The sequence below is a fragment of the Chiloscyllium plagiosum genome, unplaced genomic scaffold (assembly GCF_037043375.1).
Source record: "Chiloscyllium plagiosum isolate Xiang-an unplaced genomic scaffold, Cpla_swu_hap1 HiC_scaffold_4, whole genome shotgun sequence".
NCBI classification, from domain to species: domain Eukaryota; kingdom Metazoa; phylum Chordata; class Chondrichthyes; order Orectolobiformes; family Hemiscylliidae; genus Chiloscyllium; species Chiloscyllium plagiosum.
The window spans coordinates 35,882,607-35,896,924 of NW_028270142.1; the positions used below are offsets into that span (position 1 = coordinate 35,882,607).

Consider the following 14,318-nt stretch of genomic DNA (forward strand, 5'->3'; position numbering starts at 1 on the left):
GTTACTTTAATTGTGTGCCTGCTGATTATGCTTTGACCTTTCTTGAAAAGGAAATGTTTTTCCTGTATTATGATAATTTTGTACTCAATATATAATCATAATTTTGTACTCAATTAACTCTCCTGTCAATTTCTGTTGTTTTGAAGGAAACAACCTCAAACCATCCAATCTTTTATCAGAGCTGAAATTCTCCAGTCCAGGTCTTGACCTGATGACTACAACTTGGAGTTTCAATTTTTGCATAGTTAACTGTAAAATCTGTACTATCTGTTTGTAAGATGCAAATTGTTTACAGATTTGCATTTAGCAGTGTATATAATTCAATTTGTTGGATTTTCAATTAATACACTGTTCAGCATGATGTCAACAAACATAAAAAAGGAATGAGAATGGTGTAAACAGATTTCAGAATTAAGTTGGGTTGGTACTTGGGCCATGGTAATCAAGCAAAGTAATGGGAATGATGCGATTGCCTTCTGAGAACCGATTTGGACTTAATGGGTCAAATTATCTCCATTCATGACTCTTAACTAGTATATTTTGCTTCAAATAATAAATTGATTTCTCCTAAATGTCATCAATGTTAATTCACGAGCTGAGCAAATAAAAAGCCTGGACAAAAGAAGATGTAGTCCAACCTTGGTACCCACCAGTCATGTTGAAAAATTAGTTTTTAACCAGCTCAACTGGTCACCGTATTTGTTAAAACTTCTTTTTGTTTACTCGCCATTGTTTTTTATCCTAATATGTTAAAAGGTTTTTCCTGAGGCCACAAAGTCATTCCAAGAAAAACTCAAAATATTATTTTTTGGTTCACAGGTTGGAACTCGAGGATCTGCAGCTGAAACATAACTCAACTCTCAAACAGTTAATGCGAGAATTCAATACACAGCTAGCTCAGAAAGAAGAAGAGTTGAATATATCTGTCAAACAAACTATTAGTAAGTATAAGAACAAGAATAATTTTGAAGATAGTTACAAACCAAAAGGATATTGTATAATTTTTAAGTAGATGTTTGTTATGCCGCTCTTGTCTTGGTCTCTTTCCACTTGTAATTGAATCCTTTAGTAATGATTACAGATTCAAGAAGCAATAAAATGGTCTGTAATAGTTATTTAACCTCACAGAATGCTCCTTATGCAACAGGAGTTATATTATCATTGGGAGTTTTATTGCTTTTAAAAGTAAAGAAGATGGAACTGAAATGCAAATGATAAATAGGCAAAAATAAAGGTATGTTTGTCTCAAACCAACTGAAGCCTTTGAGGACAAAACTGAGCATTGTTTTCCGGTTCATTTTACTACATGTTAAAGGTAAACGCCCCTTTTGTATTTAGTATGTAAAATTTAGAGCGAAGGCCAAATATTACATTATTTTTAAACTGGAAATGGAAAATAGCTTCAAAGAAAATATTTTGTTAGCGGTGACTGATTTAAAAGTGCACTCACTTCTGAGTTTGCTCAAGACAGCACAAAAATCCACACTGACAGTCTAGTATATTGCTGAGGGAATACTGCACTGATGAGATGTTGAACCGAGGCTATTTCTAACGTGGCTGAATGCAAAACTTCCCATGACTCAGTAGTCAAAGAAGTGTAGGGAAGTAAGAGTAATATTCCAGTTTCCATGCTAATATTTAGCCTTCAAACACGACAAGAATTGGGAGCTTATGGTGCATAAATTGGCTGCCATGTTTCTGACACTGCAACATTTCGAAGTACTTTGTCTGCACAGTGATTGCTGATGGAAAGGCCATCAATGCAAATATATTTTTCTTTTACATGCTCATTTCCTTAAAAATCGGTGTCTAATATCTGCTACTGAGATATCTGACAAGCTGCAAATAAAATTGAAATGTAGCATTGTAAAATTATATTTGTATTCCGTTTATATAAATTAGGGAAATCATTCTCAGCATTAAAAAAAAGTTTAATCTGAATAACATGGATGGTTATAGATAATTCATCACCTGGAAATAACATGTAAAATCCCAATTGTCCATGCTAAATTGCCCATAGTGTTAGGTGCATTAGTCAGAGGGAGATGGGTCTGGGTGGGTTACTCTTCGGAGGGTCGGTGTGGACTTGTTGGGCCGAAGGGCCTGTTTCCACACTTTAGAGAATCTAATCTAAGTTGAAATTGGACTTTATACTGGTCATTTCAGAAATTCTTTTTCCTGTAGAATTAAAGCAACAGAAATTAATTAGCTGCATTGATCAAGAATGATCTTGGAAGTAACCATGTTCCAATAAATCAAACACACAGGATCTAAATACAGTAAACTTTTTATTAACTGGCATCTATGGGACCAGGAGTGTACAGATTAATTAAGAAGTCCACAATCAATGTAAAAACACACACTAAGTAATAAAAACATAATGCAGTGTGTATACACATTACTGGCGTATTTTATTTGCAGCATTAAATAATAATGCAACTTTGCCTTAAATAAAACCTACTGGCAGGGAGCCTTCTTACCCGCACCCTCAACTGACTACTTGGATGTTGCAGAGATCGCACTAATGCAATAAACCTCCGGTATTTAAGGTATATAATGTTTGCCGGTTTATTGAAAGTGCTGGTTCATAAGGTGCCAGTTAAAACCATGTTTGCTATACATTTTTGTTTTTGCTTATGTGACCGCCAGAAACTTAGCGTCTAGATTTGAAAGAAATATCTGTAATGATATGAGAAGTACTTGTACTTTTAATTTATTCTATGTACCTTTGGATCCACAAGACCATTTATCAATAAAACTATTTGCAAAGACTAGTGCATATTAAGATCAATCAAAAAGCCTTAAGCAACCGAGTACAAGCAAGGACAATGTTTTGAATCTGGTGAATATAATGGGTGGCACGGTGGCACAGTGTTTAGTACATAGTGCCAGAGACCCAGGTTCAATTCCCGCCTCAGGCAACTGTCTGAGTGGAGTTTGCACATTCTCCCTGTGTCTGCGTGGGTTTCCTCCAGGTGCTCCGGTTTCCTCCCACAGTCCAAAAATGTGCAGGTTAGGTGAATTGACCATGCTAAATTGCCCGTAGTGTTAGGTGAAGTGGTAAATGTAGAGGAATGGGTCTGGGTGGGTTGCTGTTCGGAGGGTCGGTGTGGACTTGTTGGGCCGAAGGGCCTGTTTCCATACTGTAAGTAATCTAATCTAAAAACTAGGTAAATTATCTACAAATCCAGAGCTTTACAACAAAAAAAGGCCTTGTTTAAAGGATCTCAGGATGTATTTGTGTCTAACTTGATGTCCTAAATGTTAGCAAGGGCAATATGCCGGAGGCTTTATATGGTTTCCCCTATGCCTGACCTGCTGTAGAGATACAGTGAAGTTTTGATCAGTTGTGTAAGGAAAAATATTTCCTCAACTGGCATTGATGAGATACTAATTCAACAGTTTCACAGAAATCAGATGATGGGAGAATATGTTTGTTCAACTAACATTGTAGGAGTGTGGATTGGTAAGTTAAACGAGTTGAGGGAAAGGCCCATTGTGTTTACAGAGAAGTGGCTAAGCAGTCACCATCACAGGACAAAAAGGCACTGGGAAAACAATTTGACTTTCCAGGGTTAATTACCTAAGTAATTAAGAGCTATTACAGGCATTACTTATTGTCTTCCAAACTTTCTTCGAATTTGAATAGAGCCTAACAGATTGGAAAATTAAAAAAAACTTAAAACCTTCTGTCAAGAAAATGAGGCAGAAAACAGCAAACTATAGGCTGCAACTGTTAAGGGAGATTTGCTGTTCACTCCTTAATAATGGATTATAGTGGAAAATTCCTAAGTCATAATTGGAACAAAATGAGGCAGATTCAATGTAGTTTTTGAAAGGGAAATTGTGCTTGCCTAATTGCTTATTACTCCATCAAAGAATTCTAATAAATGTAAGTAAAGCAGAATCCGTAAATGGGGTGTACTTGGATTTGATAAGATGCCACATCAAAGGATGCTACGCAAAATGACCTCATGGTGTCGGAGGTAGCATTTATAGTTTAGATAGGGGATTAGTAGGGAGCATTAAGTTGGGATAAATGGATAATTTCAGGTTGGCAAACTGTACGTACTGCTGTGCCTGTGGAGGTCAAACGTATACTTGAAAAAAAAAATTATTATTGTCAATGTAGGTAGAAAAATAAATTGTCAAGAGAAATTAGAGTCTATAAAGAAATATGGAAAGCTTAAGTGAGTGGGCAGAATTTTGGCAGATGGAGTACATTGTGGGCAACTATGAACTTGTCCACTTCAGTTAGAAGTATAGAAACTAAACTGACAACAGGGATGAAGAAACCTTAAGTTGAACCAGTAGAGTTTAAAAGAATGAGGTGCTGATTTTAGCTTGAAATGCTCAGTGGATTTGGGACAGCAATGGTCCTGAAATCACAATGCTACAATTTCTACCTTGTTGTTGCTCCGATCCTGCTCACTGCTTTCTTAGCCAAAGTTTTTATAAGAACAGTATTAATAGAAACAGTTTTGTGGTTGCATGAGAGTACTCAATGCATGCTTCTTCCATTGCAGCAGTGATGAAGCAGAATAGACCGAGAAAGTCATCACAGAATTCATCTTGTGGGGCCAGTCAAAGCAAGAACGCTTTTCCTGGCTTCATACTGTGAACCATTGTTGCCCAGATTCCCACTCAATTGCTGTCTCCTTGGTAAAAGATTCTTTCTGATCCTATTCAGCTTCAAGTCTTCCTGATACCCTGGCAAGCCTTAGTTGCTAAGCTTTAGCAATCTCAGCTTCTCAGTTAAAAATCACACAACACCAGGTTATAGTCCAACAGGTTTAATTGGAAGCACACTAGCTTTCGGAGCGACGCTCCTTCATCAGGTGATTTCATCCGAAAGCTAGTGTGCTTCCAATTAAACCTGTTGGACTATAACCTGGTGTTGTATGATTTTTAACTTTGTACACCCCAGTCCAACACCGGCATCTCCGAGTCAGCTTCTCAGTGGTTGAGTTATGAAGTCTGGCTTCAGTGAAGTTCCAGGAACTCTTGTAGTACACCTCTGAGCCAGCAGGGCTTCACAAGGAGATTACGTTGTGCTTCCCCTTGAGTTTTCTAAAGGATATCACAAGTAAATGGTGTAGGAATTCCTGGATATTTTGTCTGCTTTCAAATAAATATTTTCTTAAGCGAATTTGTTCATGGATATTTTTTCTTAAACAGCATTTGTTTTCTGAATTTATACTGTTCTTAATTGATTTTTGTATCTGCACAACTAACCTGTGAATTTGACTAGTGGGTTAGTTATCCTGGATATCTCAGGCCTTTATTACCTCAACCAACAGCTATTCTTCATACGTCAGCATTCATATCTATGTATTTCACCCTTTTAAGATTGGTAACTTTGAATGGATCATAGCTTTGACCCCTTCATACCCCTTTGACATTTTTATATATCAGTGGAATATCGGCTAGTGTATTTTCATATCATATTCGGTCATTGGATTGGTTTCAAATTATGTAATCATTTCCTTTTCAAACCTGCCATATACACTGAAGCATAGCAAAATCAGGTATATTTCCTTACTTTGCCAGGCAAAGCCCAGGAAGTGGAGGCAGAGCTCCTGGAAACCCACAAGGAGGATGTAAACCAGCTCTATCGCAAGATAGCTGAAAAGGATGATTATATACAAAGGACAGCAAAAAAATATGAAGAGATTTTGCAGGTATTTAATGCTCATGTCTTAACGCTTACATTTCTTGATTGCTGAGAAATGGTATTTACCAGGCAAAGTTAACTAACTGATCCCAATGTTAATAAATCAGGAATTCTAAAGTCATACATTTGTGCTCAATTATTTAATGTTTGTATTTAGGATTGCATATCAAGTTGAGAAATAAATTAAATGGAGAAAGTGAGGTCTGCAGATGCTGGAGATCAGAGCTGGAAATGTGTTGCTGGAAAAGCGCAGCAGGTCAGGCAGCATCCAGGGAACAGGAGAATCGACGTTTCGGGCATAAGCCCTTCTTCAGGAATGGGGAAAGTTTGTCCAGCAGGCTAAGATAAAAGGTAGGGAGGAGGGACTTGGGGGAGGGGCGTCGGAAATGTGATAGGTGGAAAGAGGTCAAGGTGAGGGTGATGGGTCAGACTGGGGTGGGGGCGGAGAGGTCGGGAAGAAGATCTCAGGTTAGGAAGGCGGTAAAGACCACTCCCTCCGTGACTCCCTCGTCAGATCCACACCCCCCACCAACCCAACCTCCACTCCCGGCACCTTCCCCTGCAACCGCAGGAGGTGCAAGACTTGCGCCCACACCTCCCCCCTCACCTCCCTCCAAGGCCCCAAAGGAAACTTCCATATCCGCCACAGATTCACCTGCACCTCCACACATATCATCTATTGCATCCTCTGCACCCGATGTGGCCTCCTCTATATTGGGGAGACAGGCCGGCTACTTGCGGAGCGTTTCAGAGAACACCTCTGGGACACCCGGACCAACCAACCCAACCACCCTGTAGCTCAACATTTCAATTCCCCCTCCCACTCCACCAAGGATATGCAGGTCTTTGGACTCCTCCATCGTCAGACCATAACCAAACGACGGTTGGAGGAAGAACGCCTCATCTTCCGGCTAGGAACCCTCCAACCACAAGGGATGAACTCGGATTTCACCAGTTTCCTCATTTCCCCTCCCCCCACCCTGTCTCAGTCAAATCCATCAAATTCAGCACCGCCTTCCTAACCTGAGATCTTCTTCCCGACCTCTCCGCCCCCACCCCAGTCTGACCCATCACCCTCACCTTGACCTCTTTCCACCTATCACATTTCCGACGCCCCTCCCCCAAGTCCCTCCTCCCTACCTTTTATCTTAGCCTGCTGGACAAACTTTCCCCATTCCTGAAGAAGGGCTTATGCCCGAAACGTCGATTCTCCTGTTCCCTGGATGCTGCCTGACCTGCTGCGCTTTTCCAGCAACACATTTCCAGTAAATAAATTAAATGCACGTGGAAACTTGCTATGTGCAAATACAAATGGTAAAAGTTGTTAGAAAAGTACAGGCAACTTTGTACTTAAATGCATGCATGTGCACACATACGTACGCCCACACATATATGCAAACACACAAAGCCAAAAACACAATTTATTGGTAACATTCCAGGTTTTGCAGCATCTGTGGAAAGGAAGTCGAGTTAATATTTTAAATCCAGTGACCCCTCTTCAGAATGCCGGCGTTCTGAAGAAGTTATTGGACCCAAAATATTAACTGTGCTTTTTCTCCACTGATGCTGCCAGACGTGCTGAGTTCTTCCACTAATTTCTGATTTTAGCATCTGCAATTCTTTGTATTTTTTTTATATACAGTCAACTTTAGCCTAACTGTGCCCACATTGCCCTCCTAAGCGGGCGGTATGGAAATGTGATCATGTCACTGGACAAGCAGTCCAGAAGCCAAGATCAAAGTTCTGAGGCTGAGAGTTCAAATCTCATTTTGGCAGAATGCAATAAAAAAATGATATAAAGAGCTGGCCCAATGAAATGTAACCACTCTTGATTATTGTAAAATGTAGGTTATTAATGCCCTTTTAAAGAAGGAAACTCTGCCCATCTACCTGGTGTGCCCTACATATGCATCCAGGTGCACAAATTCTTAACTGCTCTTTGGGTAGTTATGGTCAGGTAGTAAATGCTGACCCACATCCCATGAATAATAACAAATAATTTAAAAATAAACAAGCATTGACAAAGGAAGCCATTAAATCATAGAAACTTGCAATCCAACTCCTGGTACCTAACTGCCTTTTGAATGACTCTGAAGTTTTTGTTTGCCACTAAACTAGCAGAGGATCGTACAAAGTACTGATCACCCTTTACATGAAAGGTAACTTCTTTATATCAATCCCAAACTGGTCATTTCCCAGCTTTTACGTGCTTCATTATTGTAGAACCAGAATTAAATTTGAAGTCGTGTTCAGATTTAACCTTTTTTTTTCCTGGTTTTATGTGCATATGCCTTCATAATTCTCTCTTTCAATTCCTTCTAGGGCTGAAAAGTTCAAGTTCTTTTTTAATTTAGCTCATAATTCTATCCTCTAGTAATAAGTAGCAACATGGTGACACTTGTTTTCATCACTTGCAGAGTGTTTGTAAAGTGATTAGAAATATTTAAGATTTAACTCGATTGAAGAATGTTCGAATGGTTGAATAGTTCTACTCTTAATTTGAAGTCCTGTGTTCATGGTGATGCAGTAAGCATATTGGCCTCAGACCTGCACTCTGTTGAATTTGACAATACAGTTCAATAGTCTCATTGTTGGTTGCTGCTTTGACGAGTGGTTAGTGTTTCCTATCTCTCAGCCTCTTGTTTGTTTTATGTTCATTATGTATCCTCTGTCTATTTCTCATACTTTTCTGCACAGAATTTCATCTGCCATCATTTTCTTTATGTTCAATTTTTTTTAGGTCTTCCTGATTGCTTCAATGATTCATCAGACTTTACTGTTGTGCCTTGACCCATTTGCAAATTTGACCAACGTACTGTGGTTCTGATGTGAATTTATTAATGAAGCAATAGGGCGTAACTGAATGCTTGGGTTTTTGATTCAGTCACAATCCACCTCTGTCTATAATCCTTGTCTAGTTCCTTTTACTTTCTTTCTTGCAGCCAATTCCTTATACATTTTGATGTTTTACCATGCCTGTTCCTCGTGCCAAAGGAAGACTGTAAATTAATTGGATCACTGTTATCTTGATGTTTTAAACTATCCAATATTCATTGATATTTGATCAGAACATAGAACCAAACAGCGCAGAACAAGCCCTTCAGCCCTCGATGTTGCGCTGACCTGTGAACTCTTCTCAGCCCGTCCCCCTACACTATCCCATCATCATCCATGTGCTTATCCAAGGATTGTTTAAAACTCCCTAATGTGGCTGAGTTGACTACATTGGCAGGTAGGGCATTCCACGCCCTTACCACTCTCTGTGTAAAGAACCTGCCTCTGACATCTGTCTTAAATCTATCACCCCTCAATTTGTAGTTACGCTCCCCTCATTCAAGCTGACATCATCATCCTAGGAAAAAGACTTTCACTGTCTTTATTACCCAATGAAAATCATTAAAATCAGTGATAGGATTTGAGAGCAGTATGGTATTTATATTAACCTTGTACATTCATATGATAGTACCAGATATATTGATAAACAGAACTGCCCAGCCCATTATTTACATTAAAGCAGAGGAAAGCTCCAAGAAACTTTTGCAAGAATTATTCATATGTCATTAGTTATTACTGAAATATTGGCATAGCCCAGACTTGTCCCTGTATGAAATTTAACAAACTTGTCCATGTATGAAATATCTCTTGTTGGACAATAGGCCAAAATGTGTCATGTCAATTTTTCTGTAAAGGAACTTGGGAGAATAACACAACATGTGCCAGTGTTCTTAATCCTAATGTTGATCTTATTTTTGTCTTTCTTCACTTCCATTCCCAAGAGTTGATGAAATGTGCCTGAGTAACTGTGATTGTAACTTAATAATTTTGATATTTTTAAGTCTCGAGAAGAAGAAATGACTGTTAAAGTGACTGAACTGCAGGCAGAACTGGAGGAGTTAAGAGCCCAGCATCAGATGTTACAGCATAATGATGAAAATCAGAATATTGAACAGGTAAAAGCTCTAATCATTAATTCTGTAATAAGCGCCATAAATAAATAGGACAAATTCATCAACTAGTGTTGTGACATAAAATATTTGAAAACTTTGCAATTGAGAGTTACCTCAGCATACCTGCTGAGTTATGCAACATAGGTAAGGTAAATAACATAAACTAAATGGCAAATTGACACAAGCTAAGCATAAAAATTACAATACATCCAGCTGAAAGTTTATTTAGATATGAAAAACATAGTTTGAAAAAAATCAGCCACAATAGTTTTTTTAAAAAGCCTGCTGACTTTCTGTATACATCCAAAAAGATGTTTTCTGAGTATATTTTGAATTTCTTTAAACTTTGCGTGTTCAGAAATGCATTGAGCTGTAAGTTGAGCCATACGTTCCACACTACTTAAGTCCTCCTGATTCTGCTGATCTCTACTTTGAATAGTAAAAACTGCATCATAGGAGGAGGTAATTTGGCCCATTACATCCACATTGCCTGTCTGCAGAGTAGTCCAGTCCCTTACCATTCACCTGTCATATCCTTTTAACCCTGCCAGTCAAATATCTTCAAACACCCATCTCATTTCATTTTGAAAGCATTTATTGTTAATGCAATTCATTTGCTCATACATGGAGCTAATTTTGATGTCATAAAAGAAGCATTCAAAACTACAGTGAATACAGAGCAGAACCCGAGAAGGAGAAAGAAAAGGTCATTGTCAGACTTCAATTAGAATGACTTTGTCCTGCTGCACACAAGGTCACACTTGAAAATTTCAGCTCATGTTTTCAAATCCTATAACAACAGCTGGGAATTTAAATTCAATTAATTAAATAAATCTGAAATTGGAAAGATAGTGATGTGACCGTAAGACATACTGAATTGTCATAAAACACTACCTTGTTCACTGAAACTGCTGTCCTTTTATTTTCTGGCCTATATTTGACTACAGACTCAGAGCATTGTTTGAGGTAGACTGATAGTCTTGTTCTCGAAGGCAGTTAGAGATGGCAGTAAATGCTGGTTCTGTCAGTAACATCCACAACTTGTGAATGAAGATAAATGTTGAAAAAAATTAATAAACTAAATCTTCAAATCAGCTTTTACAGTATACAGTTCTATTTTATCCACTGGTAGAACTGAAGAATTAACAGTATAAAATAGAATTGGAGAAGTTTTCAGAAGTGATTATTTCATTACCCTTCTAGATTAAAACAAAATTAAGTTTACATGTTGACATTATATCCAAGTGCGAGCTAGAAATGTGAGCAAAACCTTTGAATCTCCCAAAACTGGCAACTGTGGACTGAGTTTTTAAGGGCTATCAGATCCCAAAACATTTCACAATACCTGTCGTAGAATGCATCAAAGATTGATGATTAAGTTAGCCATACTGAAGCTGCAGAATGCTTTGGTCAGGCCCCAATTTAATATCTGTGTTCACTTTAGGTCGCTTGAGCATTGAAGAAAAAATCAAAATGAAAGATATGCAGTGAAGTTCTGAGCTGGGTTGGGTGTGGTAAAGAGTTGTTCCAAACACACACCACAGAAAATGACACATGCACAAAGTAGTTAATTAATCAGCATGCCACTGTACTGTCCAGTAATTCTCAAAATGTCCACTTTTTTCTGTCATTTCCTAGTACTTGAAATATATGCAACACTTGCTTAGAAAACATCTGATTTGAGATACTATCCCTAGGGCTGTATTGAATTCGGATAGAGGATACTTAGTGAAACTCTCTTTGAAAATTAAATTAGTCTTTAAAACGATAGGCAAAGTTGTTAAGGCATATTTTACCTGATTTTTTAAAAAATGATGTTGACACATTAGCTGGATTCAGGGAAATAGGATTCATAGTAAAACATTTTTATTGATGTGCTTTAGATCCAAAAGGCATAACTATTATTAAATCCACGGTCATATAATTAATATGTTGTATTTACCTTTGCAAGCAACATTTCAATAACGCAAAAAAAAGTGCAGTCCAACAAATTAATTACAATTCACCTGTAGGATCTACTTTTATAAAGTGTAATTGGGAAAGGCCTGTGCTGCTGACTGCATTCATTTGTTATGACTTTCATGAGAATATTACTCATAACAAAATCTACAATATAGAATCATACTGTTTACTCATGTATTTCAAATACACTTTTTACCATACGTTCTTTATCATGTCTGTCTGCTGTTGCTAAAGTTATTTTATCTCTAAATGTATATCAACTTAGGTATATTAGAAACTCAGATGTGTGAAAACCCAATTGAAGATTATTTTCTTTACGACTTTTCTAGTGTTACACTACATTCTGGTAGAATTCATTCTAAATTTTAAAGATTTTTATATTTCATAAAATCACAGAATGCATAACAAATGACCTTTTTAATATTCCGCATTCAAAATAAGCAATAATGAACCACAAATTTCTTTGCCCATCTTCAACATTTAAGTAGTCTACATAGCTTAATGTTTCTGGACTCATTGTTTTCAGATTCAGTGACTAAATTCCTGTAAGTAGTGACAATGTTTTAATCCCTCTCCTAAATAATAAGATACATCAAATTTTTTCACTTTATGTATCAAGGCATAAATATACACTAGAGGGCCAACAATACAGAAGGAAGATCAGAGATCTCATGCGCAGGAATGCTCTTGGCTTACTTAAGTTAAACATCCCAATTTGAAAGCTTTTACGATGTAGAAAAGTGTGCTATTTACCCAGTCCTTCATTATCAAAATCACAATCAGAGCCTTTGTGACTAATGCTGCTGTCCTTATTGACTTTTGACATGCTTGTCTCTACAATCCTCCTCTAATACCTTCCCACTGTTCCCTGGATGGTCCTGCACTTGCTTGGTTTCATCTTAATCTACCTAATTGTGGCCAGAGTATCACTTGTCATAGCTTGTCTTTCCAGTCCTCCGCTGTCATTCTTCAAGGATGTCTTGAAACGGTTATAGGTGGATAAATCCCCAGGACCTGATCAGGTGTACCCGAGAACTCTGTAGGAAGCTAAAGAAATGATTGCTGGGCCTCTTGCTGAGATATTTGTATCATCGATAGTCACAGGTGATGTGCTGGAATACTGGAGGTTGGCAAATGTGGTGCCACTGTTTAAGAAGGGCGGTAAAGACAAGCCAGGGAACTATAGACCAGTGAGCCTGACCTCAGTGGTGGGCAAGTTTTTGGAGGGAATTCTGAGGGACAGGATATACATGTATTTGGAAAGGCAAGGACTGATTAGGGATAGTCAACATGGCTTTGTGCATGGGAAATCATGTCTCACAAACTTGATTGAGTTTTTTGAAGAAGTAACAAAGAAGATTGATGAGGTCAGAGCAGTAGATGTGATCTATATGGACTTCAGTAATGGCTTCAGCAAGGTTCCCCATGGGAGACTAATTAGCAAGGTTAGATCTCATGGAATACAGGGAGAAGTAGCCATTTGGATACAGAACTGGCTCAAAGGTAGAAGACAGAGGGTGGTGGTGGAGGGTTGTTTTTCAGACTGGAGGCCTGTGACCAGTGGAGTGCCACAAGGATCGGTACTGGGCCCTCTACTTTTTGTCATTGACATAAATGATTTGGATGTGAGCATAAGAGGTACAGTTAGTAAGTTTCCAGATGACACCAAAATTGGAGGTGTAGTGGACAGCGAAGGGTTATCTCAGATTACAACAGGATCTTGACCAGATGGGCCAATGGGCTGAGAAGTGGCAGATAGAGTTTAATTCAGATAAATGCGAGGTGCTGCATTTTGGGAAAGCAAATCTTAGCAGGACTTATACACTTAATGGTAAGGTCCTAGGGAGTGTTTCTGGACAAAAGAGACCTTAGAGTGCAGGTTCATAGCTCCTTGAAAGTGAAGTTCTACGTAACTAGGATAGTGAAGAAGGCGTTTGGTATGCTTTCCTTTATTGGTCAGAGTATTGAGTACAGGAGTTGGGAGGTCATGTTGCGGCTGTACAGGATATTGGTTAGGCCACTGTTGGAATATTGCGTGCAATTCTGGTCTCCTTCCTATCGGAAAGATGTTGTGAAATTTGAAAGGATTCAGAAAAGACTTACAAGGATGTTGCCAGGTTTGGAGGATTTGAGCTATAGGGAGAGGCTGAACAGGCTGTGGCTGTTTTCCCTAGAGCGTCGGAGGCTGAGGGGAGACCTTATAGAGGTTTACAAAATCATGAGGAGCATGGATAGGATAAGTAGACAAACTGTTTTTCCTGGGCTCGGGGAGTCCAGAACTAGAGGGCATAGGTTAAGAGTGAGAGGAGAAAGATATAAAAGAGACCAAAGGGGCAACTTTTTCCACGCACAGGTGGTATGTGTATGGAATGAGCTGCTAGAGGATGTGGTGGAGGCTGGTACAATTGCAACATTTTAGAGGCATTTGGATGTGTATATGAATAGGAAGGGTTTGGAGGGATATGGGCCGGGTGCTGGCAGGTGGGACTAGATTGGGTTGCGATATCTGGTCGGCATGGACGGGTTGGACCGAAGGGTCTGTTTCCATGCTGTATATCTCTATGACTCTATCTATCTATGACTCTATGTCTTCCCATCTTTCCTTGGCTACCTCTTATTTCTCTTGGCATCAACCAAAATCATAGCTTTAGTTGAGTGTCAGACCTCTTAAACAAAGGGATCTGATGTTTGAGTCACAAAATATTGGTGGGCAGATGCAGCAAGTGATTCAAGAG

General features: G+C 38.7%; 1 protein-coding gene across 4 annotated transcripts in view; it reads left to right on the forward strand.

Annotated features, from left to right (window-relative positions):
- The window catches only part of golga4 (golgin A4), a 192,005-nt gene that overhangs the window by 146,714 nt on the left and 30,973 nt on the right, over positions 1–14,318 (forward strand). For all 4 annotated transcript variants that reach the window (XM_087986136.1, XM_087986137.1, XM_087986138.1 and 1 more), the window contains 3 exons: positions 820–941; positions 5,551–5,681; positions 9,511–9,624. In XM_087986136.1, the coding sequence (XP_087842262.1) occupies positions 820–941; positions 5,551–5,681; positions 9,511–9,624 (367 nt within the window). The remainder of the gene's footprint in view (positions 1–819; positions 942–5,550; positions 5,682–9,510; positions 9,625–14,318) is intronic.